Below are 27,623 nucleotides of genomic sequence, written 5' to 3'. Positions count from 1 at the left end.
AACGCACATGCACAAATACCACACTCCATCCTCTTTCCGCCCTAAATTTGATATGCTAATGAGTATAAATGCCTGGACTACCCCTTTCTTCAGGATTAGGAAAAATGGCAAAACCAAGTGGTAAGTCGCCAAAAAAAGACACTTCAGTGAGTTCGAGGAGGAGGTGTTGCTCTCAGAGGAGGACTCCAGAAAAGAAGGTTTCATTCTGCACTTTGTCCTCTGGCATTATTGATAACACAAAACAAATGAAGTGGGAGTGTGGCGGAGGCTGTTGATGCGGTGGGGTTCTGACATGTCCTGCACCGTATTTTTCTTGAACTTTATTCACTTTCTGTAGATTTGAAATTAGTAAAATGTTTATAGGCCAGGGGTATTTTGGTCATTACACTCACGATTTACATCCACCATGCACTGTTTTAATAGACACTCAGGTGGAATGAAGCAATGTGCCAGGCAAGAGACTATCAGACTATTCAAAGCTTTTCCAACATTACACATAAGTTTATAAACAGAAGCTAATGACCCACACAAACAAACAGGAGCTTGTCAGAAAGCTCTGATTCTCTAGTTCAACTGAGAAAAACGGCATGTCTCTAGCTCAAAACATTGAGGAGTAATGGCGCTCTAAAGACAATGATATAAATCGGGACGTATTCGCTCCCGTAAGAGGAGTTGAACTGTACTATGACTGTACTATGAAACTTTAACAGCAGCACATGCCTGGTAGCTGTTGATGGTGGTGTTAGCTTTGTTGTGATTTGTTTGGACAGTGAGTGAAGCAGAGAGCTGACTGGTCTGGATACAGAGGGTTGCATTGTTATATGTGTACTGTCTCCCCTGTGCTCTGTCTTTCTGTCTATCTAATTTATCTATCTACAGTATCTATTTTTAATTGGTGTGTGGCATGTACACATACCAGTGTCCCCCACCCACCCACACAGGAACTCAGTCCCCATTTACGGTGGCACTTCTCTCCTCTGCTTTCTGTTTCACTGTGTGTGTGTGTGTGTGTGTGTGTGTGTGTGTGTGTGTGTGTGTCTTAGCCACTCCACACACACACAGAACAGACAGGTTTACAACTTATTTCCTTAAGTTCAATAAAAGCTTTCCAACAAGTGTTATAAATCCCTCTAAAACCAAAGATGGACATTCATCCCAGATGTCTGATAGTCAGGCCAAAATATCAGCATTTTTTGAACACAGGCAATCTTGTGACAGTGATGGGGATATTACCAGCTACAGTGGCATGTGAAAACTAGGGCTGTGATAATAACAGCAGAACCACAATACTGCAGGCATGTGATGCCTACCGTGGAGTTGAGCTCATTACCATCATCATCGGTAGTTCCAGTTACCAGTTTTTGTATTTTTTCTGCTGGTGAAAGTTACAGGAGTGCGTGTGGTGTGTGATATGAAATCTAAACACAATAATCCTTGTTTACTTATTGTAAACTGACCATCTTCCATCACAGCCCAACGGGGGGTCGGTGAGTGTTGATAATCCCAGCACACACTCATTGCGCACAGGCATGTAGACAGGACAGTGATAAGGTTACACCATAGGTTGTTATTTTTTCAGTTATTTAGCATGAACAAACATTGTTGATAACGTAGTGCCTTTGACACAACATTTCAGACCCTTAATTGATTTTTTTTAGCAACAAATCCAGCGTCTCTTGGGACAAACCTTTGCTACACTCAGTAGGAAAGAGTCACCCAAGAGTCGGGGTTTCCCTCTGCAGACAGACCTCTGTATTGTGATCACATTGCAGGTGACAGGAATAGCTTCTAACTTTTCTCTGAATGATCAGCTGAAGTCAAAGCACAGCCAATGTCTTTAACTTGTGTATGTACATGTGAGCACAGAGAGTACGAGAGAAGCAAAAAGATAAAGGGCTTGAAACACACACCTCTGGTCTTATTTTATTGACTGGATTCCAGGTTGGATAACTCCTGATTCCAATTAGCTTTAGCTGAGGGGTTCACATACTTCACACCCTGAATGTTTGAACAATGTTTTCAATATGAACAAGAACAAGGCAATGATTTGTGTGTAAAATAGATTGTGTTTGTTCATATTTGTAACTTGGATGAAGATCTAAAAATATAGATATTGTTGAAGACATTCTCAGTGAGGAACTGAGGCTTTGGTGTGGCATTGTTGATGTGGTGTAGTGAGTTAATTCAGTCATGGCTGGAGGGCTGCAGCGCCTGCCTGTCTGTCCTGTTTTGCATAGAGTGGAGATAAATACTCATTTTCATCATATAGGAACAGACTGTCACACATAGAAACCTCTAATCTAACAAGTAAGATGTGCAGGTTATCTGTATCCGGGACATGCCTCCACATTGTCTGCACATTTAGTAACAATATTTTTTCTCCTCCACAGGATTTTTCCTGACTCAAAATGAGGTGGAGGTGCTGCCATTTTGATCATGTGCACACATGTTTACCGCACCTTCAGCTGGCTTAATAATAATAATAATAATAATAATAATAATAATAGCTTTATTTATATAGCACCATTTAGAAACATATTTTACAAAGTGCTTGACAAACGAATCAAAAACAATGATAGTCAAAAGCATTAAGCAAACACCTTGTTACAAGCAACATATTTTGGGGGGTTAGTGAATCCTAAGTAATTTCAATAAACAATAACAATTTAGGAGATGTCACCATGTGCATTTTTCATAATTTCATGACATTGTTATGACTAAATTAAATAATGAATTGAATCAACAGATCAATCAAGAATGAAAATAATCTTTTTTTGTCAACAAAGGACTACGTTTAGTTTTCTTTACTGTATCATGTTCTATTTTGTTGTTGTATTTATTTAATGATCTCTGAAATACACAAACTTTAATTACCCCAGGTCTCAGGAGGATTTCTAGTTTGAATGTCTTCGGGGAAGATGAATAAAAAATCGCCTTTGCGTTAAAACACCCTCACCAGGATTCCTCGTCCTGTCTTGCACTCTGACTCTGATCCTCTTCTTCACCAGTCCCTTCCTCCTCCTGTGGTTGTGCTCTACTGTCAGACCTGATGGATTTACCAAGTCTCGTCAGTAACATGAATTATTACTTTTTAACTGCTTGCAATAATCATTTGATGTCTTTAGTGTTTCACCTGTCCTTGTGATTCTCCTCCTCGTAAACTGGCCGTAGAGTAATTGGGTGTAACGTTAATTTAGGAAACCTTTTTAAGAAATTGGACATGCTTGGATGCAAAAGAAACAATGTTCATCTGTTTGAACAGCCATGAAATATCAATGCACTGCTGCTTAACTTTCTCTTGATGTAGTGGATATACAGACGTCTTCGGACAAAATTCCTTGAGGAAAATTGCAGCTCTTTTCTTCTTCTCTGGCGACCTGTGCTGATTATGATACAGCGTCACACTGGACATGATGCCGCAACTGCAGTTACAAATCACAAATCCACTTAGTACAACATTAAAAAATTGTGTTTTCCATGAAGACAACCTTCAGTTTGTCAAGAGCTGACGGAGGAGGCTGTGTTGTAAGCAGGAAATGCCCTGCTCCAGTGTTGTGTGTTTTGCTGCATCACACTGAAAAACAGATGAACTCACGCAACGAGACACACTTGCACTGTACAGGCAGCCTCCAGCTCTGTGTATTCAGCTATGTCGTTGCTTTTTTCATCATTAGTCCTCCTGTAGTTTTACTCGGACACTCTGGGGCCAGTCACATTAATCTCCATGATCTGCTGCTGGGTATCACCAGCAGAACAAGATGCGTGTTGGGACCGCAGTAACTCGCTGGGTTATTTCCTTCTAGCTTGTGTCTTTCACATGCAAAGCAATAAAGCTGAAGAGCTCTCTTGTGTTTATTTATCCACTGTAGTCTCACTCAGATTCCAGAAATGTCTGTTCATCTTTTACCAAACAATATATTCTAAATCTTTTTTACATTCACATATTTCTTTCTCAGTACTGAGCTGCTTCAAAACTCATACATCTATTATTCTTTCCCCCAAGGGGATCATTAAAGTTTAAGCTAATCTTGTACGTACTCACATCCTGAAACCACAGTGGTGCAGCTCCTCAGGAGCAGCAGGGATTAAGTGCCTCTTTTGAAGGGCACTGCACAAACTCTCTGGAGATTCAAACCTGTGTCGCTGCAGTTGCAAGCTGCTGCTGTCCTTGTTGAAGAAAACCCTTTGCACAGACTAAACGGAAGTCGTAAGACTGTTAAGTGCCACTTAGCTGACAAACCGTGTCGTGTTCTTTACATCAGATGTTTTCCATCACTCTGCTGCCAAGTTAATCTTGTTTGCTCGATTTACCTTTTGGTGTTTCCATGTTCTTATTATTCTCCCTCCTTGTCCTGAAATGACTGCAGTGGGAGCAGGTCTGAGCTAAACACATTATAAAAAGGTATTATTATAACATTACTTGTATACAAACATGCAAGTGCAGGCACATAAACACATGTAACTGTAGACACATGCGTTGTTGGTGTGAGTCAATTTATTCGACTTGGACCAATTAGCTTAAATAGCTAACATAACTCTGACATACCCCTGCTCTCAGGCATAATGTCTCTGTGAGTCTGTTTGTGAGAGTCTAAAAACACCTTCATAACCTGGTTAAACCTGGAGTGGAACTGAAATCTACAATGTTTTTTAAATAATGAAAATCAGTATGTATGGTGAGACTTTTCTCTTGAGAAATATCGATCTCTTAGTTGATGAAATAGAGCCAGCATATTTGCACTGAACTGAAGTTCATATAAGGTTTGTCTTTTTGTAGTAATTGGGTAATTCATATTGTTCAAGTTATTTGTGTGCACATTAATGTACATGAGGGAGTCTCTGGATCTTGCAGATTAAACTCTCTGTAGATTGTATTCTTACTTACGTACATTTTGTGTCCACTACCTGGATCCTTATGGAAATACTGGAGTATGTTATATATGTTTAGTATTGAGTTCATAGTTACAGACGGTGTTACTACTGAACTGCATTGCATTGAGGGGTGGTTTTATTTTTTTGTCCTCGTTATTTACACACATGAGGCGGGGCAGAATATTAGAAACACCTCTCGACAGTCCAGTATAACACCATCACAATGACGTTAAAACGAATGTTAAAACTTATAATTTAACACCTCAATGACACTGTCAAAAGAAAAAAATAACTAAATCTTACAGACGTCACAAAGGTTGACTTTGTAGGCTATTATATTGAATCAAATTAGATCTGATAATGAAGTGGACACTGGGTGCAGAATTGAATACACAGCCACATACTTGTGTGCAGTGGAAGTCATAGATGGTTATGGTGTCTTATAGGCTGAGTGTTTCCGTAATGATGAATTAGATGTAGCTCCATTTTTTAGTTATTATTCCTTTACATTTTGGTGAATCTCCACCAGAAACCCACGATTTGTTCTGGTTTGCACTGTAATCTTGGATGTACCACTACAGTCTCTGCATTACTTTTAAAACAGCTAAACACCCAAGCAGTGAAATATCTCTCACTGGTTTCCAAAGAACAGCATGTCAGTGTTATGGTAGTCTGGCTCTGCATTAGCCTCTCTGGATGCTGGAAAGGTGCATGTAAATTAAGTGCCATATTTCCAGTTGTACTCAGTCCTGTTGGGTTATGATTCAGTCCTTGGCAGGGATACAAGGCAGTCGGTGATCCTGTCAGATGTAATGGAGCTGAGCAGGCAAGTGAAACATGACAGATTGCTAACCTTGTCTCTACCCAGCTGCCTCCGTTCCCCACATCATCCAGAGATGAAGATGTAAGACAGCTCAGCTACAGCTCCTGTAACATTTTGATGGTGAAAGCCGTGTTCACACCCACAAGAGCGGAGTTGTTTTGGTGTGGCAGTGTTGCTGCAGAGTTTTGTGATTAAAATATTGAAAAATTAACTTATTGCAGGTTTGTGACAGTCCACTTGGTTAGTCTGTCTTGCTGCTGGTACACTGAGGAGCAACCAAACTACTTCCTCCAGAATTCTTTTCAGATTCTTTATGACTCTTTGTTTCATGATGAATTAGGTGCTGCAGTCAAACAGTTTGTTGTTAAGCCACTGTGTGTGTGTGTGTGTGTGTGTGTGTGTGTGTGTGTGTGTGTGTGTGTGTGTGTGTGTGTGTGTGTGTGTGTGTGTACATTGAGAGAGAACCCTAATTCTTAATGGTGCTGAGGTATAGATATACAATGAGCACAGCAGAGACCTCTGACAAGGACAATGTCAAACAACACACACCAGACTTCAGAAAAGAAATTCAAATTCATACTTAACAAAAAAATCCTACACATCTGTCAATTAATATGCCTGTTTACAATAAGCTCCATCTGCCCCTTTAACTGGATCACTGTCAGAATTGAATGTGCTCTTCTCTGGCCCATGACCCATCTCTCCACCAAGTTTGGTGCAAATCCAGCTGACAAACAAACAAACCTCCACCTCCTTGGTGGAGGTAACGGTAAAGAATAAAGGGTGATCCGTACTCACTGATAGAGCAGACAGGCCAGTTTTCTGGTATAGGGCTTATCTTTAAATGGAAAATATTTGTTTGCTGCTATGTATATTATTGTTTAAAATCTTGTTTACGGAACCTTTAATCTGACATAGCAGCGCTCTCAATCATCAAGGCACCAAATGATGAATTTGTCTTTTGTGTTTGACCTAAATATTGTCAAGTCCTTGGTCTCAGCAGAGGAGAAAGGCAGACTTTGTTCACTGAACACTTTCTCAACAATCCGTCCTTTTGGAAAAGTGGAACAAGGCTCGTGGAAACTGGAACAGTCATGAAAAACACCCTCTCTTGTTTTCCTGGCTCAGTAGCTGAGAGTTTAGACCTATATTGCAGAGTGTTATTAAACAGGTGATTATTCTTGCTTTCTGTCCATGATTGTGATACTTGTGAAGGATGTTAAAGTTCTGTTGATTCTGATGACCTTGTATACTGACTCTAATTCAGGAACATATATTTCAGTTTTGTCTTGGATTTATATTCTGTTCTCTGTAATAATTTTCTACAGTATTATAAAGACATGAGTGGGGATAGATAGATTCTACAGTGCTCTCTAGATTGTGTTCAATTGAAATGAAGCTCCCATCTCTCCCTCTGTCTGTTTCTCTGTCACTGTGTGACCCGAGGACATCTCTCACTGGGATCTGAGCAGTGTCAAACACTGACTCCTACCTGCATCATGTTGCTGCGTGGTTCTGCAGTGGGTCAGTGGTTACAGCTGTTGGCTCACAGCTTCAGTTACCCAGGGTTCTGCCTCATGTGTCTCGTGCTCTTTGTGTTTTGTTGGGTTTTCTCTCTTCTCTGAAGATAGTAGTTTGTACTCTGCTCCTGTGAGAACATTAAACTCTGCTGAGGCCTCTAAGTTCAGAGGTTATGACATGTTAATGGTTTCTACACTAGTGTGGTTAATTGGGTTTATTATGGCCACCAGTTACTAAACATAAAGTGGGTCCAGTGAATGGTGCTTTGTTGATTGTTGCCCTTCCCTTGGAGGTCAGATGTCACAGTGCAGCAGTGCAGATCAAGGGCACCTCAACAGGGTGCATTTGTTTTCATTCATTTCATTATAATATAAACATTTTCTCAATATCTTTATTATAATTTTCTTATCACGTCCCATACAGATTGTAACATGCAGTAACAATACAACGATTGTTATTGAAAATACCTACATGACACATACTCACACAACCACATACACTCACACATAATAATGATAATAATAATAATAATAATGATGATGAATGAGAATGATTTCCCTGCAATAGTCGACAATTTCCTTTAGGTAAGGCTTACATTTAATCTTTTATAATAGAAAGTCTTTCTGCTAGCTATGTATATAGCTATGTAAATAGCTATATAAGTCTTTCCAGACCGACACAGTCCAAAAGCCCCTTTATCCACATTCTCAATGATGGAGCATCTATACTGTTCCAGCATAGTGCAGTGGCCCAACTGGCCTGAAGAAAGTCCAAAGGGTTTAGTCTGGTTTGATGTTTGTATAAAGTCCTCCCAAGCACACAGTTTGACATTTAAATGGATTTTGGTATTAAACACCTCTGACAAACATCCTGCACCATCCTTCCAAAGGTTTTGGATCTTTGGACACTCCCATAGACAGTGAAGTGGAATATTTGGTACTTGTTAATTAATGTATTACTAAATACATCATCAAATGAGAAGGCACTTTCAGAGCAGCGGACCAGTTTGCAGCTTGTGTTTGACGTCTGGTATAAATTGTCTTAGCTTGTTTTAGCTGACAGTGGAACTTTTTGATGAACATTTCTGTAGTATCATTGTAGATTAAATTGTCCTCTATAAATACGCTCACAGGTGAACAAAGTTTGAGGACAGCTGACCTTAGCTCCCTTTGGCTCTCTCTGTGAAGAGCTGGCTGAATCAAGAGCTGTCCAGTCATGTAGGCTGATGTCAAGCTGTTAGATTACTGGCCAGTGTCCAAAGGCTGTTCAGAGAGAAAGAGGAACAGACAGATGGACAGGGGGAGAGAGGATGGAAGAAAAACTGAGGCTAAGACAATTAGTAGAGAGATAAAGTGAAACAGTGAAGTAGGGGAAAAAGACAGATGGACAATGAAGGATTAGATGCAAAGGCTGAGGGAAAAAGATAAAGATAGAGGGACTTTTGGTGGTTTCTCCTCTATTCTTATAGTATTCTTCTTTCCTTCCTTCCCTCTTTCCTCTTTGTGCTATCTTTGTCTGTGTCCCCTTCATGGCCAGCAGGGGTTTTGAAACCTACTCAGCCTAAATTTAAGAAATGTACTGTCCTGTTATCTCCAGGGGCTCAAAGTGTGTCACTGCTCTTTTCATGCCACCAGCTGTCATACATCTGACCCACTTTAGGTGCAGAGCCATAGTTTGTAATACAGTGAGGAAAAAGTTGCACTCGTATTGGCAGGTAAAGAGAAACACTCTCAACAGTCTAAAGTAGTCTGACAGGTCCCTGGGTGAGAGACACGAGTCTGGTGCTAAATAGGGCAGCAACTAATTATTATTTTCATTATCAGTTAATCTATTGCTTATTTTCCTGGTTAATTAGTTTAGATTAGTTGTTCTGTAATAAATTAATAGAATATCTGAGGTAACATCTTCAAATGTCTTGTTTTGGCTGACCAACAGTCTAAAACCCAAAGATATTCAGTTTACAGTGATAGGTGACAAAGGAAAGCACAGATTTGGGAAGTGTAACTAGCAATGGTATTATTGTGTGGAAAGAAATACCAAAACAATTAATTGATCATTAAAAGTCAGTGATTCATTTTCTGGTAATTGACTAATTGTTGCAACTATAGTGCCAAAACACAATTGATTCTTTACTAATAAGCCTTTAGAAAGAAACTGACTGCAGCGTGACGGGAGACATTTACAATAGCTACCACCACTATCACCAAACACAATGGAGACAAAGAAGTGGCTTTCATCACTTTTGGAGCAGGAATACATAAATCCCTAATTCAGGAGCCCCTTTTGTCTAGTTTTCCAGCAAGCAGCTAGTATTTTATAACATTAGAAATACAGTAAAGACTCAAAACAAACATGTAATCACAGCCCAGATTTTTTTTCGCAGGTCAGTATCAAAAATATTGTGAACTTTTGCATCAGTCAGGATTAAAACAGTAATAAGTATTTCTGTTGTGATTTGAGTAACTGCCTGAGCTGGTGTCAGATAAGTTTCCAGTTTGAAATAACCTTTAGACTTCAAATAATCCATACACTTTATGACACTTGCACGTGCTCGCTGACAAAACACAGCTGTCAAGATTCAAATCAGGACTAACTTCCTCTGAGATCACTTTTAATGTCACATCATTATACGCTCTACTTATTAAATGGTCAAATGGGGCAGGTAGATGATGTGTGTATAGAATTTATATATAGAGTACATAAACAAAACACTGTGTTTTAATATACAAGAATATAAAATGAAGACTGTCATTCCATGAAATAGTTAGGTTGATAGTCAGTTAATCAATTTGTTGAAAATTAATTGTCTTCTACTTTGATCAGTCTTTTTTTGCAGCTTCTTAAATACGAGGTATTCATGGTTGTGTTATTCATTTATCACAGTAGATTAAATATCTTGGGTGTAAGACAGTTGGAGAACTAATTAGCACATTGAATCTAATCCTGTGGTTCATTTTATATGAATAAAAATAAAAGCATAGACATGAGGGTAGATAGTCAGACTTTGGTGTCTTGTTAATGGTTGAACCCAGCCAGTTATTTCCTGTCTGGTCACATGACTGAATAATGCATCGGTCTACTCTAAATGACTCTGTTTTTGCTACCTTCTATTTGTGTCCTTTTTTTCTTTCTATTATCTCTTATTGCACCTGAAGTCTTTACTGTGTCTTACAACCCTCTTCTCTCTTAATCTGCTTTAATCAACATTTGATCTCTCATTCACTTTGTTTTCCTCTTGTCGTTCCTCTCATTTTCCCAAGTCCCTGTCACAGTCATAGATTAGACCTGTCTGCAGGCTGACATTGTTATTCACAAAAAACTTCAGCTATCTCACTTTTATTTGAATGTCAGTATGTGGGTGCTGATCACACCCATCTTGTGTCATTTTCTCTGTTTTCGTTTATTTCTCACACTCTGTATTTGATGTCTCTCTCATATTACTAGAGTATGTGTGGACCATAGTGTAAAGGGAGAACTGTCACCCTGCAGAATATGTGTGGTTTTGTATTTAGTGTATAACAGCTTAGATAACGCCTGATGGTAATTTCTCTCACACATTTTCACTTCTTCAGTCTCTCCCTTTATTACTCCATCTGGTTCTTTCTTTTTTACCCCACCTCCCTTCATCCTTTTCTCAGCAGTCATAATAACAGATCTGATGTCACAGTTGCCATGGCAGCCATGTGATGACTTGGCTGGTTGAATCGGCCTGGTTGTCTCGTGGCAGAGACACAGACAAAATAGAACCAAAATGAACAGAAATTATACAGGATAGATTCGAATACAATAGATTACAGTTGATTTTAACAAATAAATGTATTATTATATACAAGAGTAGAACAGAATGGAATGGATCATTTATACATGGATTTGGATCAAACCACAGGCTATGCAAATTGGCGTATAGAATAAAGCAGAATAATTTTTCAAAACTAAATGTTAAGGTTGCATGTTTTTACAGAAGAATGTATGTGTAGTACTGTTGTCATGGTACTGTCAGCTGTGATAACAGTGCCGATTTGATAACTGTTGAAACTTAATTTCACTTCATGATTTGCCAACTTCATTATCTTTTATATAAATGAGACAGTTTTAAATTTAAACGCACAGTATGCAATTTTCTGCCACTAGGGATCTCTCAATCCAAACACTAACAAAAGGCAGAGTTTGGTGACCTAGCGTGGTATCATGGGAGTTGATGTCTTCACCATCATTACCATCATTGCCATCAGCTTGTCCTAGTTAGGGTTCCCTCAGTGTCAGTTGTTGAAGAGGTTTTTACCAGAAGTTGAATTATTCACAGAGATCTCCTCCTCTCCAAAACAAACAGACCAGGTTATTAAAACCAGTAAAAACACTGAATAAAACATTTTCACGTTAAAAATCGTCCAGGAGGGGCTGCGAGCTGAGCTGAGCTAATGTTTCCTCAGATTATTTCTCTGATAACCGAAGATCCAGACGTCCAATGACTAAAATCCTTCATTCAGTTAATATAAATAGTTAAAAATGTCCAAGCTAAACAGTTTTATCATAAAAATGTGGCTTATGTTAAATTTTGAGCTTCTGGCAGGCAACCAAAACACTGACCCATGTGCAAGAGGAATATGAAAAACAAACAGCCCCAACAGACCTGACAGTGGGATCTGTTGAGTCCCCGAAAAGTATCAGCAATGAAGTAGTTTGATGATGATCTGCCTATGATTAGTTTCAGAACTTATTTCATTTTCTAGTTTGTGACCAGTTGAAATAAATCTTTCATTAACGATTAAATGCAATTTATTTATTTTGTAACTCTTGTAACTAGCAGTTTAAGCTTTAAGTTTATCAGTGAAAAAGTTATGAGCCCCAACCCCAGTAAATTTTCTTGACAAAAAAGCTGATGTCAGACTCTGACTGTGTTCCCACAGGTGTCATCAGTCTGTCATTAGTAGAATATTATGCTCACAGACACATTTCTATATCAGGTTGTTGCTTATTGAAGAGACAACCAACAAAGCAGCTACAGACAGCAGCATCTATTATTCAGTCCTGATTTATTGAAGCAACACAGTCAGTGTGTGTGGGATCATCACACCAGTGTACTTACCATCTGTCAGCCTCTAACACCAGGTTCACCCATACAACTATATCCTGTTACGGGCACACACAGTGCACATGTACTAATTATGACATCAATGTTAGAAAACACTTCCACCATCACTGCTAATCTGCTTCTCTGTATTGAAATCGTACATCCTGAAGCTTATGACCAAACTAGTTCACACCAGCCAATAGATGGAGTGTGTGTACTTAACCGTGAGACTGACCTCTTTGTTCTTAACTGTTAAAAGCTGTTGTTGGACCTACATTAAGTAGATTTAGGCCACCAATCTGGGTCTGTAAGGTATCAGGATCACCATCAGGAGAACTACAGAAACGAGGAAGCTCAGCAGTTAACTGGGTCTGAACTTGATCAGGGAGGAAATGAGCACTTAGATATATTTGTGACACATTACAGACTTGCTGTTGGCTCTTGATATAACGTGTAAACCAAGGAGGGCTGGTACACTCCGGGGTCTCACTTATTGGCTGATTGACTGGCCTGCTTCACCAGTTGGCTGATTCACCAGTTGATTGCTGTGTGGCTGTGGTATCTGGTTCAGTGGAGCAGTGGATATAGAGCTGTTGCATAACTATTTTTATTAAACCACAGGGCTGCTGCTGTTGTAGAGGTGTCAGAAACTGTTGCATAAAGCAGAAATCACTACATATATTATTCTGCTCTCTCATATAACTATACATTATGTATCATGTGCAGATATGGGGAAACACTTAAAACGAACACAAATTTAGTTTTCATGCTGTAGAAGAAAGCTATAAGAATCATCAATCAATCAGATTATTATGAACCAACCAACCCACTATTTATTCATTTATATGCTTTAAAATGTCATGAACCGGTTGACCTTGAAACTGAATAGATAATGTATAAATCACAAAATCATGTACTCCCATACTGGATTCAGAGGAAGAGCCTGTATGAACTGAGGGGAATAAGTACATTTAAAAAAGCAAGGGTAAGGACCAATATAAAAAGCAGATGGTGTAAACCTGTGGAAGAGTTGTGATAATGATTTAAGAATGTGTAGTTCACTTGTTAAGTAAAAAAAAAAAAAAAGACATGATCATTGTCATTGTATGGAAGCACAGTCACAGTGTATACACAGTTATATCAGTTACACAGTGTGTTTCTCTGAGAGTATCTGTATCCTCTGGTTTAATTTAAGCAGGCCACAGGAATAAAACAGGACTCCACTGCCACACACACACACACACACACACACACACACACACACATATACACACACACACACTGAATCCTGCTGAGTCTAGTTTTCCTAAAAATATACTTTAAATTGATTCAAACTTTCTTCTCTCCTTCTAGGTGAAAGTAGGGAACCGAAGAGTTCTACCTTTTTTCCCCACTATCCTCTCTCTTTCCTGTCCCTTCTTTATTCTACTTCTCTCTCTTCCCATCCTCTCCTTCTCTCTCTCTGTTTCTGTGATGCCGAGCTGTGGGTGATTGTATGCCCGTGACCAGACTGAAGCTGGGGAAGCTAAAGGTGGTGCGGCGGCAGCTGCTGCAAAGGTACAGAACAATGCACATCACCACCAAGTTCATTTTCTGATAAACAGCCTAATTTCTCTTTTACAGTTTTTAAAGTTCTGTAACCTATCATAATGCATGACTTTGCTATTGGTTGCTGTGGAAACTGTTGCAGTAACTATGGAGGTAACGGTCATCAGGTTGTGTATAGATTCACATTGCTTCATGACTGTTATTTAAACTGCAATTAGTAGAAGTGTGTTGAGTGACCATCTGTTATCTGTCACAAGATAAAACAATCAAACAAAAAAACGTTTTATCCTCCTGTCCTCTGTCTAGCCTTGCAGATACAGTACTTCTTTTAAGCACATTTGAGTTGGTGTGGTTTTGAGATTCTTTTGCCACCACTCTAATTCAATTACAATTAAAATTACATTGCAATAAAAAATCTGCAGTAATACTGTATCTCCAAATAATGTCCTGGTTACTCAGGTTGATCTACAAACTTTGGAGAACTGTTTGTTCTGAAGTACAGCAGCCTACTTTCTGTGTCTGGGCTGAAGGATGAGTCACGGTACAGAGACAGCCTGAATGCATCATCTAAAGAGGCCAATTGTCTATTTTTTGTGGCAAATTGGTTTGACTACTATATGATTATGAAACCCAGTGGTAGAGTTGGGTTTGATTCAATATGAACCCAGAAGCAAATCTGATAATTGAATCTGACCCCTTTTTCACATTATCCAATCAATTTTGATTCATCCATTTGTGATTAAAGTAAAAAAAATAACTAAAACTCAGTGATCTGATTGAAATTGAAAAATGAAATGAGCAACAGAAGCTAAGACATTCTGATGGAATATGTCTCTGACACATTAAATCTACTATGTTTTCCACGCCTTATTTTTCATAAAGTACTTCCTTCAATACTGGAGGTCCTGGTTCAGAACCATTAGGTTGATATATATAATTGTCGACAAGATATAAAAGATTAACTGGGAGAGGCAGCTCAGTCGGTTCACTAGAGAAGCATCTCCTCTCTGGCCTCTTCAGATGACTGAGCACATTTCAGATCTCAGTCAGCCAGACCATCAGTGATGTCTGACAGTCAGCACCTGCTAAAACATAGGAGCTGCTACATGAATGTTTTTTTCACATTGCACATTAAAAAGCATTATGAGGTTTGATAAGAGATTCTTTAGCCTGAGAGCCCAGTGAATTTCTGTATTTCATCAACCATGAATCAGATCCAAAATGGAACCTGCTGTCAGAACAGAAATTTTACACCGAAGGCTCAATTTCATCAGTTTATTTAGTTTCCAGTGCTCTAGCTCTGATAAAACAAGCTCCACCAGAACACTTCATCCTTAAATTCTCTAAGATGTTAATTTTTTAAAACTTATCAATCAGAGAATATATTGCTCAATGACTGTAGTTTAAGTGTTTTTAATAATGTTGTGGGTTTAGGTCTCAGTTTATTCAGATAAACGTCTGATGCTCTTCTCCGGTAACTGATGTTTATTTAATTGGTTGATTCCAGATATGAACACCAGCCGTTTGTCTCCTGCCTGGCCGGCCTCTATGGTTGCCAATGGAGACGATATCAAAGAGCCCGGGCACAACCAGGAGAGTGCTGCTGCAGCAAGGTGCGCACACACACACACACACACGCACTGGGAGGACAAAGAGGACAAGATGCACGTACTTATGCTTATGTGGTTATTTGCTAAAAGTCTCACGTGTATGTATGTGCGTCTGTGATAAGTACAAATAAGTATCACACCTATACACGTGTGCAGGCACATGCATGTGTATTATGTGTGATAGCTAACAATACTTTGATAACTAAGCAGCCAATCGTGACGATTGTCGCTTACCTTGTCATCTCCCCTCTTGAGGAAACATACAGTTAAATTTGTTTTGTCAGTAAGAACAGAAAAACAACCTGAAAAATAACCAAATTGTTAAGACATACCTTTTATCTTCACACTCTACTATTAAAACTAAGCCAGTTGATAATGAGCTGCTATAGCCAAAGCCACTGTGTAGCTGCTGGTTTATCTGGTGATAACCTCATACATCCCATACACACAAACGCACAGACATACACACATGTGGGACTAATAGTAAATAATCACACGAGCATACATATGCACACACACACACACACACACACACACACACACACACACACACACACACACCCCTATAAGCAGTTTGTTGAGTTGGGTTAGTTTGCTGATTGTGCAGACAGTATCGATTCCCCAGCCAGTTTTCCTTCATCCAGCCTGCTGACTCCAACAGTCAGTTATTGCTTTTCTCTGAAAATATATCAGCACATACTCTGCCAGCCAGTATCAAAATATACTGCTTTCATATGCACTGTGTAATATGACTGACGTCCTGTGTATCTGCTAGATTGTGTAGCATTAATGAGTTGCTGTCTTGCCTTAAATTATCACTATAAACATGTAAAAAATGTTATTTTGACTATAGATCTAGACACCATGACTACAGCCTTGTTAAGCTTAATAATTTAGCTTAATGATAATAAAATAAACACATACAGAGCACTAGTCAAGATACTTCTTTTGCATTTGTTTTGAATGTAATACTATTTTTTCATTATGATATCAGTTTTTACAGTGTGAGTGAAAAATAAAATTTTTGAAAAATGTACATGAATTTCAGAATGATTTAATATTTTGTATGTTCCCCATTTTACTCTAATGCACTAAAGCTGGTGACCCATGGGGTAAGATGAAGCATAATATTTGTGTGTGTGTGTGTGTGTGTGTGTGTGTGTGTGTGTGTGTGTGTGTGTGTGTGTGTGTGTGTGTATTACAGGTGGAGTGTGGGAGTTTTGGCCTCCTGATCCTCACCTTCTTCCTGAGTTTTCTATTCCTCTATTTCTGGAGTGAAGCTCAGAACGACTACAACGACTTTGACTGGTGGGTCACACACACAGTGAATACTGTTACATGTTGCATGTTGGCAAACACACACTCATGTTAGTTGAAGTCTGTAGACTAAAGAAATGAAATAAAGGAATGAGTGAACTGATCATCTTACAGTGAATGAATGTGACCAACCCATCAATCAAACTTGATTGACAGTATGAGGCACACTGTATGTGATGTCTGATGTCTGCTTTTCATTTGCGTCTTCAGGTTTAACTTTGGGACTCTTGGTTTCTGGTTTCCCTGGTCTCTTGTCCTGCTGGTTGTTGCTGCTTCTCTCTTCACATACATCGCCCTGCTGTTGGTAAGAACACTGAAAACAAATCACTAGTAAACTCAGAGATCTGATTATACTCTGTTTGCCTCCCTCTGTAACCAAGCTGCAGTGACATTTTAAGATTAGAGGTCACCAGTTCAAATCCCTGGATGTGCCATGAAAACTTATGTGTGCAGTTTAGCATCTTGTCCCTCCCAGCACTTCGTGTGACATTTAGAAGGTTGTTTGCGTAGTGACGAAATTTATGTAAGAATTATAGAAAAACAGACACAGATGAGACTAACACTGACAGCAGTGACGAGATATCCACATGTTTTATTATAAGATAAATTGTTCTTCAATGATGTTCAGTTTATAAAGATTGTTGGAGTCAATTGAAAATTAAGTTTCAAGTTTCAGAAGAGACAAGGAGAGTGTAGGAGAGTTTTACTTGAAGCAGCTTTATGCAACAAAATTTAATGAGTATCTAAACATTGTTCAGGTGCTGGCAGTGTGTCTGCTTTCTGAGGGTCAGAGGCTTTACCTTCACTGGAGCCACAAGGTACACACACACACACACACACACACACACACACACACACACACACACACACACACACACACACAATCAATAAACACAAACACTGACTGACATGTCTTTTTGTTATACGTTGTTATAAGTTGTGTTTTCTCGTCCTCCTCTGTTTGTGGCAGACTGGCATCGTGGTGACGTTGGCATTCTCCGTCACAGCCACCGCCATCCTGTCTGACCTCTGGAGCAAAGAATGGAAGACTCTTCTCCTCTCTCTGCAGGTTAGCTAACCTGACATGCCAGCCGATCACAGGAGGGGGTTACTGGGTTTTTTTTTTTATAATTAGATTGTATGAATAGTAAACTTAATGCTGTGGCTACTTATACTGTGTTTATATAAACTGTAACTGGAATATTTGAGACTGTGCTGACATTTTCATCCTCTTCCTCTTTTTATCTTCAGGTGACAGCTCCGTTCCTCCATGTGGCTGCAGTCTCACTAATGGCAGTTCTCTCCTGGCCCATAGCGTTACACTTCTTCCGCATGAACAAGAAAGGTGAGCAAGCTTGTTAGTGTTTGTTTGTTAGCTGGAAATGAGGTGGGTCTTTGCTTGAAAGTCCACTTGCAGCAGGTCTAGATGTATCTTATCAAACATTTAATCTGCTTATCTGTGTTAGCACATACTGTTTAGAGAAAAACTCTGTGGGACATGAGAAATTCACTCACCTTCCTCAAACCGTTTTGCTTAGGTGGCCTTATATGCTGTAAATATATAGATTATTATGAAAACAAAACAGGAAAACATGTAAAAAGTGACGTAGACAGCTGATCCAGGATAAATAAGAGAAAAAAATCCCATTTAATATGTTTAGAGTAATTATTAAAACAAGTATTAATATCTAAAATCTAAAATAATATCTGAAAGTGTTATTCATTGCTAGATTCAATTTACTCGTACTTGTGTCTTAATCTAGACCAGTGTATGTCTTAGCCAGTCCTTTCAGGACCAACTGTACATCAAAACACCTGAAAGAGAGAGAGCTCTCCTTCACTCCAGCAGTAACTAGAGGAAAAAAAGGCCTCGAGGACCTTATTGAAATGACATTGGGTGATTTCAGGCAGACAGTGGAGGGTTTCTGCTCTATAAGCCTCAGTTGTAGTAGTACTGAGCTGCTCTGCCCACCAGGAATACAGCTATTCTGAACTGAACCCCCCCCCCCCCCCCCCCCCCCACCGCGCCCAACAAGTGTGACGCACTTGTCTGGAATGGATTATACACTTGTAAACCTCCCTGCCACCCTTCTTTCTCCCTCACCACTTCCTCTGAACAAAAAATCAATGTCTCATTTTCCTACTCCTTTTTGCAGTCTTCTCCTCTGCAGCCCCTCTGATGCTTTCTGTTTCTGGTGTTTTTTGTTCTCTTGATCGTTCTGACTTCTTCTCTTATCTGTTCTTTTTACTCGTCTTTTGGTCACTCCTTCTGTCTTGCAGTGTGTCTGACTGCCTTTTCCTCTTCACTGAATGGCTTTGACCTCTGCATCTCTCTTCTTTCTTTGGTCTCCATGGGTACTGTCCCTGGTTGTCATGGTGATTCAGAGGAGAGTGATGCAGAGTCATGTCAGGAGGGTCTCTCCTGGAAGGAGATAACTTAAAGAGAGATTTGCCAAAGGATCTAATTAGCTTTTCTTTCTTTCTCTCTCTTTTTCTTTCTTTCTTTCTTTCTTTCTTTCTTTCTTTCTTTCTTTCTTTCTTTCTTTCTTTCTATGTATCTCATCAGCTCTGTAACAGGTGGTCAGTGGTTTTGGGTAGTTTTGTTAGCTAATCAGGTGCCAACATGGCAGCTGTACCTGTGTCTGTGCTGATGCATGCTGGGACCTCTCACTGAGAGGAAACAGTACGGAGCCTAACAAAGATCACCTGTTGACATTTTAAACCAAGCAGGTCTACTCTCTCTCTTTCTTTATGATGACGTGCAGTAGGGCAGAGAAGGTAATCAATAAAACTATACAACATGTTGATTAAAGAGCGTTAGGTTTTCACACTGACATTGATTTATTTTATTCCAGTAAGTGCTGCAATAACCAGACATGAGCCCGTTTTAGTGGTGTAAGCAAATAACCATGTGAGCTATAAATTCACTAAATGGAAAAAACTTTCTTACCTCAGTTTCAAATTTTGGAGACACTACTATGAAAGTCCCAGTTCGGTCTGTTTTCCCAGGCGGCTTTGCTTCCTGACCAGATGGCTGTCATTCTGACTGTATCCCATATGGCTGGTACCACTATGTTGATCCTATCAGGAGAGATTTACTGTATATTATCCTGATTAAGTTCTGATTTCTACACTAGCAAACTTGTGTAACCCTTCATTGGGCCATATTTAGAGGCTCGAAGGTGAAACTATTGTTTTTTGGATTTGTTTGTATGCTGCAGGTGGACTTGTCTGTGTGTGTGTCTGTGTGCAGAGTTTTTGTCAACTGTGTGATGCACAGATTTTGTATGAAGCCTTGTGTAGGTAATTTCAGTAAAAATAAGTCGAGGTCAAAACAGTGAAAACTAAAATGGTGAATGTGGAAAGTTCAGGATGTAGTTGAAAAATGTTGTGAAACTAATGGCGTTTCCAGCTCATATAACTAACTGTAAACTATTACATAAAGTACATGTGTTTGCAATATATAAAAAAAATTATTAAAAAGTAAAAATCTCAGTTGAACTTGTAAAATGACACAGTATGCTAGTATAAGCTTTATACTGTGACCCCGACTTTTACCGCGTTTTCACACGATTGATTTTTAAGTCCGTGTACTGTGAAACCACCATCTTTGTGTTGTGTGCCCTTAAGTGCGTCAGGTGGCTGTCTTGGGTCTCTACCTGTCCATGCTGTTCTCTCTCTACCTGGTCCCTCTGGGAATGTACTCGCCCTGTATTAAAGAAGCAGGAACACTGGGACCAGCCCCAAGACTTATCGGACACAGAGGAGCTCCAATGGTAAGACTGAACTGAACCGTGACAGCTGGACCTGTCTCAACTCTGTGTTACGTCTGTGTTTTACCTCTAACATCAACCATCTTTTCTGTTGGCTATGATAATGTTAGTCATCAGCTTCATTGATGAGATCTGGAGATATGGACAGTGTGTGTTTGTGGTTGTGTGTATGTGTGTAGTCAGTCTGGGAATGCGTTTGTCTCATTGTGTGTGTGTTTGTAGCTTGCTCCAGAGAATACTGTGATGTCGTTTGAGAAGGCAGTGGAGACTGGAGGAGAAGGACTGGAGACTGACGTCACCATCAGGTATCAGTGATCTGACAGTAAATAATTGTATGTTTTGGTGTTCTCCAAGTTTTATCACTGCATTGGTCAGTTTTCTATTGGGTTTCCTGATGCCTTGTGGAAACTTTAAAAAAAGAAAGCAAAAGAAATTAAAAACAAACTCTGCAAACACACCCTGTGGAGCTTTTGACCAGAAGTAGAACCATGAAACAATGTTTTACTGAGCAGCTCCCTGTTTTATTCATTTTGGTGAGAAACACTGAATGTTTACATAACTAGAGGACTCCCCAGGATGCCTTTTTAAATTGTGTTTACACAGGCCTGAGAAGTATAGATGGAAATTCCTGTCTTTATGGATTATAGAACCCACTGACACTGGATGGTCTCCTGTGTAAATGTCAAATGTACATCACTGAGCAGATGATCCCACTTAAATGATTTAGTCATTTACTCACCTACTTTAATTATTTTAAGTCATGACTTTTGATAACAGCCTTTCTCTACTTAAGATCATCAAATATGTTTCTGTAAACTATAAAGCAATATGTATCCTAAAACAGCTGATAGCATGATAAGGTTTCACAAGTACAACCAAACCAGCCTTGATTAGCGACTGCATGACTAATGGAACAAATTGTTCAAATGTACCTTCACAACTGTTTCAAGGTGACACAGTTATCTTTGAATGACATGATCAAATTACTAGCATCATGAGTTCTGCTGCTAAAATGATCAGAGCAGCAGTCGGCCAACAGTCTGTGCCTCGGTGCTAATTATACAGATCAGATGCTAGCATGCTACCCTCAGCGCTAAGGTGATTACTGCCATGCTAATCCAGTTAGCCGTTAGCCTTTCCATTAGCTGAAAATGGAGGGATTAGCAGCATGACATGAATGAGCGTTAGCAAGTTAGCTTAATCTCATGCTGCTGGCAGAGTCTTTTAGTTCCTTTTGTGTGTGAGAATGAGATGTTAGCGTGTGTGTGTGTGTGTGGGCATATTATATTTATGGGCATGTACATAACTGATATCACTCTTGTAATTAATCAAGGTGACAGCCAATAGATGTGTTTTTAAGACACACATCTGTCTTATTCATGTGTGTGTATGTGCTCATCAATAAAATAGACGGCTTTATTAAAGCCAGACTTTAATGCTTCGGAGCATCAAATACATATTGGTGACTTTAATCATCCTCTTTGAATCCCTTCATTTGCTCTTTTGCTCATGTTTGTGACCTACACTTTCCCTCGCTGTAGTTATGATGGCATTCCTTTCCTGATGCACGACTCCACTCTGAGGAGAACCACAAATGTTGCTGAGGTTTTCCCAAATCGAACACACCTCGATGCCTCCATGTTCACCTGGTCCGAGCTGCAGCAGCTGAATGCTGGCGACTGGTTCTTATCGGTGAGACTAACAAAAACACACAAACACAACTTGTAGTTGTTTCAAGATAAGGCTTGGTTTGCTAAACAGAATACAAATATGCGTTTTCACTTAAGAATGAACTTCCCACTGGAGTGAGAATGACACACATCGTAGCCTAGAGACTTGAAAACCTGAAAACTGTGATGTTTGAAGATGTGTTTTTTCACTGAGATAATTCTGAAGTAAATAAAAAACATATCTTGTACATTATGTCTCTCAACACAAAATGCAGCATTGTTGCTAGGTGAAAACAAATATCCGGTTGCCATCTTTACAGTAACTGTGCAAACCTGCAAACCTTGATGTTGATATTTACTGATGTTTGATTATTTTTTACATTTTATATTTTATTTCAAGTCAACAAGTGTTTTCAAGTCTGTCCATAGTGGTTCTGTCAGAGTTAATCAGCCTTAAGTGTTTCGTTAGTCCAGTTTAAGTTTCTGAAGACTCATGTAATGTGACTTGCTGCTAAATTCATCACGAGTGAAAACGAGTTCACAGCTTCTAGAAATCTAGAAATAAACCAGAGAGAATTACAGCCAAGAGTTACATCTGTCACAGATGATGAGCTCAAAAACAGTAAAATCTGAAAAATGTTAATCTCAGAGAAAATAATTATGTGAGAGGATTGAGAGAGAGAGGAATCGACTCACTATAGTAACTCAGTCAGCTGATTAGTGGCCACAGGGAAAGTGAGCTGTCTACAGACATCCAGCTGAACAAACAAGCTGAACAAACATTTGCTGTTACATTGTCACATCGCTGTGGGAGAATGAGATCCAGATCCATTCACTATAAGTCTTGTTTTACCAATGTTATTTTGTATGATGCATGTTGTATGTGACCACTCGCAAAAATTTGAAGGACTACTTCAGAACATAGAGCTCAGTTCATCAGTGAGCATATTAGAACAACAGACTGTGTTATGTTTTTATAAATATTGTCATGGTAGTAATCCAAAATGATGTGAAAATGCATATTTTTAAAATGCACAATGTCCCTGATCAATTGCATTGAAATGATGCAATTTAATTTGAGAGTGAAGAGTGAAAGCAATCCCTTCAAGTGATCTGCACATGCACGTTTTGGGATGTGACCTTTGTATTCTTCTAGGGTCAAAGATTTACTGATTCTAGAGAGAAAAAAGGAATCCTTCAATTTATATAAAAACATAACAAAGTCCATATTTATATAAGAATGGCTACATTTAAATAACATGGATGTTGTGAACTGTTATGATAATGAATTGGAAATAGTTGTAACACCTACACTGAGAATGTCACATCCTTTTTGTGCATCATAAATGAGGCTCATTCTAGGCTCTACTAATTTTTTTAAAGGTGATAGATCATTTTAACAGATTTTCACACATATTTGAGGTCCACCATCCACCGTTTTCTTTATTCATTCTTTCTTCTTTTATGCATTTTTTTTTTCAACATCACTCTCTTACAGAGGGATCCATTTGGTACTGTGTCGTCCCTGTCTGAGGTGGACCGCTTGCAGGCCCAGAACCAGTCTGTTCCCTCACTGGCCCAGTTTCTGGAGGTAGCAGCCCGTGGCGGCAGACTAGTGCTGTTTGACCTGCGTAGGCCACCGTATGGACATCCTTACAGCCAGTCATACATCAACACAACTCTGCAGGTGGTGCAAGCCCACATCAACTCCTCACAGGTAACTGTACCGAAGTTTTCACTTCAACAGTAAGTTGTAAAGTGACAGTGAATTGTATTATATGTTTATGGGTTTGTTTGTTGTACGACTTAGCTGATAATCAATGAGTAACTCTTTGAATATATTATTTCAACAAACCTTTTCTTGGATCACTGTTCACCATGTTGGATCTCAGTGTTCAATAACCTCAAGAGCTTTCCTTTGTTGCAAGTGGTGACGAAATATTTTGTGTGTCTGTGCGTGTGTGTGTGTGTGTGTGTGTGTGTGTGTGTGTGTGTGTGTGTAGGTGCTGTGGCTTCCATCTGAGGACAGAGAGTTGGTCCAGGCTGTGGACCCAGAGCTGCAGCAGACTTCAGGGGAAAAAGCTTCTATTCAGGAACTGACAGACAGCCACATCACCAGACTGAACCTGCACTATAGCACAATGTCTCAACAACAGATCAGGTACACACACACTCACACACACACACACACACACACACACACACACACACACACACACACACACACACACACACACATATGCACAGACACACAAAATGTCAACATTCGTCATGTCAGCTTATTTTTACTCTCCAAGAGGTAGAAAGCAGTGTCAATGTTAATCTCTTGTTTCGCCTTCTATTTCTATCACTTTCTTTTCTCCTATTGAAGATTAACTATCTTGCCCAGGGTTACAAGGTATTCTTGGCTCAGGGGATCATAGGGGACTGAATGAGCTTGGGGGTCGAGACCACGGGTGAGCTTCTTCCCGATTAGTCCGCCCACTCTACTCCTGAGCCACAGCTGCTGCGTCCATAGATCTTTCCAAAAGTTCTTCGTGTTTTAGTGGCTTTGAATACTCTGGAGTAAAGTGGAAAAGCTGATGGAATGTAGCTTAAAAAGTGATGGCTGTTTTAAAACTAAATACGCTATTAGTGTGGATGCAACTAAGGCTCCATGGTTGAACTTGTGTATCGGCTTACTTCTTCGCCTTAGTTTTATCTTGTTTTGTATGGTGGTGGCTCTTCAGCTTATGGTGATTACTAGCAGACTTTTGTGGGTGATACGCGAATCCCGTTGCATCTGAGGACAACAGGCTTTAATGAGTGTTACAGATCCATACTATTCCTGAAAAAAAAAACTAAACTACAATTTTAACTTGTGTTGTCCATATCAACCAGCTTCACTTTGACTGAGACAAAACTAACGTTAGATTGGACAGGGTGGGAGGGCCATCAACGAATATGTATAACCGGGACAGGTTTCATTGAATGCAGCATTGGAAAAGTACCAACTGATTAACTGACATAAAGAAGATTTAAGTTAAGGTTATTACCCAGTCCTACTCCTAAATATCAAACACACAGTACACGCCAAGCACTCAGTTATACAGTCCATAGCATGTAACGCATGAAACACCTGTTTATACCTACTATGGAGAAATGAGACTATTTCACTGTGAGCATTTCAACTGTGTGTGTGTGTGTGTGTGTGTGTGGTGTGATAGTTGATGTAACTCAGGTACAGATGACTACCACGTCCCTCAGTGACTCCATCTTGTAGAACACCGATCAGAGGGGAGGGAGAGGGAGGGAGAGCAGGGAGGTTAATAGGCAGGTGAGAGTGAAGTTTCATGGGCAGGAAGTGAGGAGAGAGAAAAGGAAAGAGCAGGAAGAGAAATAGAGGGACAGGAAAACCTAGAGAGAGAAAAGTTATTCAGTAGAGAGAGAATTGTTTGAGAAGCAGTGGAGAGGTGAGACAGAGTTGAGTGGAGTTTATAATGAGAGAGGTGGCTTTAGAAAAGAAGAAGGATGATAAGTATTTGTTTACAAGAGAAATGGGTGGGAGGTCTAGACATAACAGAAATGGTGGGGAGAACAATCTGGAAGGAAAGAGGCGAGAAAATGGTAAGAGTGACTGCACACCGAACAGTTTTAACCACACACACACCAGTCCACTCGAAAGGTTTTATCCCTCTTAACGTTGATTACATACTCACTTAGATATCTCATCAGAACTGGGATATCGGCTTTGGATGACACTGTATTTGTCACTAGCTAGAGATAGCTGGTTGGATGAATCACGCTGTTAAAGACACAGACAAGAAGTTGTCTCAAAGTTGTGGCTCAGCATCGTGTTTAAGGTATGAAGTCAAACTTTACATGGTGAATTCTTATATTTGTAGAGCTGTTAAGTTGATTTACTGATGATTAAAGAGGAAGACAGACAAACTGCTGACAAACTCAACGCAGGGTTGAGCATCATTCAAGACCATTTTCAGTATTGGTGAAAATACTCTTCACTTAGTTTCATCAAAAATATAATACAGAAAGCCTTATGTATTGTGAAGTCTTAGTAGTGAAATTTAGAGTTACATATGCCCTGGACCTCAGTTGCTAGAAAAAAATCCAGTTGATGACAATACAGACGCAGTATTTAATGTGCATTAAATAACCAATCAATTATAAAAATAGTGTTTCTTTTCAGTGTCATGCCTAGAATTCATGATTCTACTATCAGTCCATCAGCTGCTACTCAAGTCTTAGATGTCACAGTAGACCCCGGCACTCACATTACTCCACACAGGTTATGGATTTGAAGTCTTGGAAAAGACAAGTGTCACTGTGAATGGTAATTCACTACCTGAGTTGAAAGTATTAGTCATATAGAGAAAAAAGTTTGTTAGTTTGTGCTCCCAAATTTAATACTTTTACTTTACTATTACTGACCTATTAGACCAACAACCGAGAGTTCGTTCTACATTGTTGAACTGTGAGACGGCTTTTAAATGCAATCAATTAAGGTTTACATTTGTATAGTGTCTAATACTGTAAGCCTTAAGATTTCTTTTATGGAAGTGACCACAAATGACTAAAAGAGTCTAAATGTACAGATAACATAAAGCAACATGTTGCATATTCATGTAACTTTTCACAGCACTAGCAGTCTCTGTGAAAGTGGACGTTAATGACTTAGAATTATGAAAAATGGATCCACAACATTTCACAAACTATTTCAGCACTATTATTGAACTGACCCTAGTGTGCATCACCACCAGAGGCAATAAGAGATTATATAACTCCAGTAGTATGAATCTGACAAAGAAATAATTTCCTCTCAAGATAATGGTCTTCCTCTTATGGACAAAATTGAATCTTCCCGCCCCCTCCCCGCCCCCGCCCCAGCCCCCGGTCTCACGGCGGTCTGTTTCCCACTCATCTCAGCTGTTTACTGTTAGCAGATAGATCATTAGACTTTCAAAAGGATGCAGTCAATGGCAATATAGAGAAAGATCATTAGAGGGAAGATGGAGGTGCTGTGTGTGTATGTGTGTGTGTGTGTTGGGTGGTGAGAGGAGAATTTAATACTGGCATTATGATAAATTACACCTCTTTCTTCCTCTCCTTCCTCTCTCTCCTACAGTAAGTTACCAGTCAGTGAACATCAGCACTAACCTGTATGTGATCAGCCAGCCTTGGCTCTCTCTGGCTGGTGCGCAATGGAGCTCAGTCTGTAACGACCAACTCATCCACGTCCTGATCCAAAGCATCAACAAGCCGCTCTTCCGCTCTATGGTAATACCAGTCAACTCTCATCCTCTATTATCAGAAAACCTGTAAAAAATCATGTGGCTGAGTCTCTCTGATGTTTCCTCCTCTAAACCATCTTGATACTCTTGCTCTTTCACCTGGCAACCTGGAAGCAGAGCAGGTGGTGGG

At 39.5% G+C, this 27,623-nt stretch overlaps 1 protein-coding gene across 1 annotated transcript in view; it reads left to right on the top strand.

The window, feature by feature from the left end:
• LOC111216789 (glycerophosphodiester phosphodiesterase domain-containing protein 5-like) overlaps positions 1-27,623 on the top strand; it is a 49,692-nt gene that overhangs the window by 6,830 nt on the left and 15,239 nt on the right. The window contains exons 2-13 of the mRNA XM_022738406.1: positions 13,641-13,844; positions 15,343-15,448; positions 16,650-16,753; positions 16,973-17,066; positions 17,521-17,580; positions 17,733-17,831; positions 18,014-18,107; positions 20,393-20,538; positions 20,758-20,840; positions 22,077-22,227; positions 23,704-23,922; positions 24,209-24,366. Coding sequence (XP_022594127.1) covers positions 13,783-13,844; positions 15,343-15,448; positions 16,650-16,753; positions 16,973-17,066; positions 17,521-17,580; positions 17,733-17,831; positions 18,014-18,107; positions 20,393-20,538; positions 20,758-20,840; positions 22,077-22,227; positions 23,704-23,922; positions 24,209-24,366 — 1,376 coding nt within the window. The 5' untranslated portion in view covers positions 13,641-13,782. The remainder of the gene's footprint in view (positions 1-13,640; positions 13,845-15,342; positions 15,449-16,649; positions 16,754-16,972; positions 17,067-17,520; positions 17,581-17,732; positions 17,832-18,013; positions 18,108-20,392; positions 20,539-20,757; positions 20,841-22,076; positions 22,228-23,703; positions 23,923-24,208; positions 24,367-27,623) is intronic.

Source organism: Seriola dumerili, unplaced genomic scaffold (genome assembly GCF_002260705.1).
Source record: "Seriola dumerili isolate Sdu_G_001 unplaced genomic scaffold, Sdu_1.0 BDQW01000036.1, whole genome shotgun sequence".
NCBI classification, from domain to species: Eukaryota; Metazoa; Chordata; class Actinopteri; order Carangiformes; family Carangidae; genus Seriola; species Seriola dumerili.
Note: the sequence above shows the minus strand (reverse complement) of the source record. Positions and strands in the feature narration are given on the sequence as shown.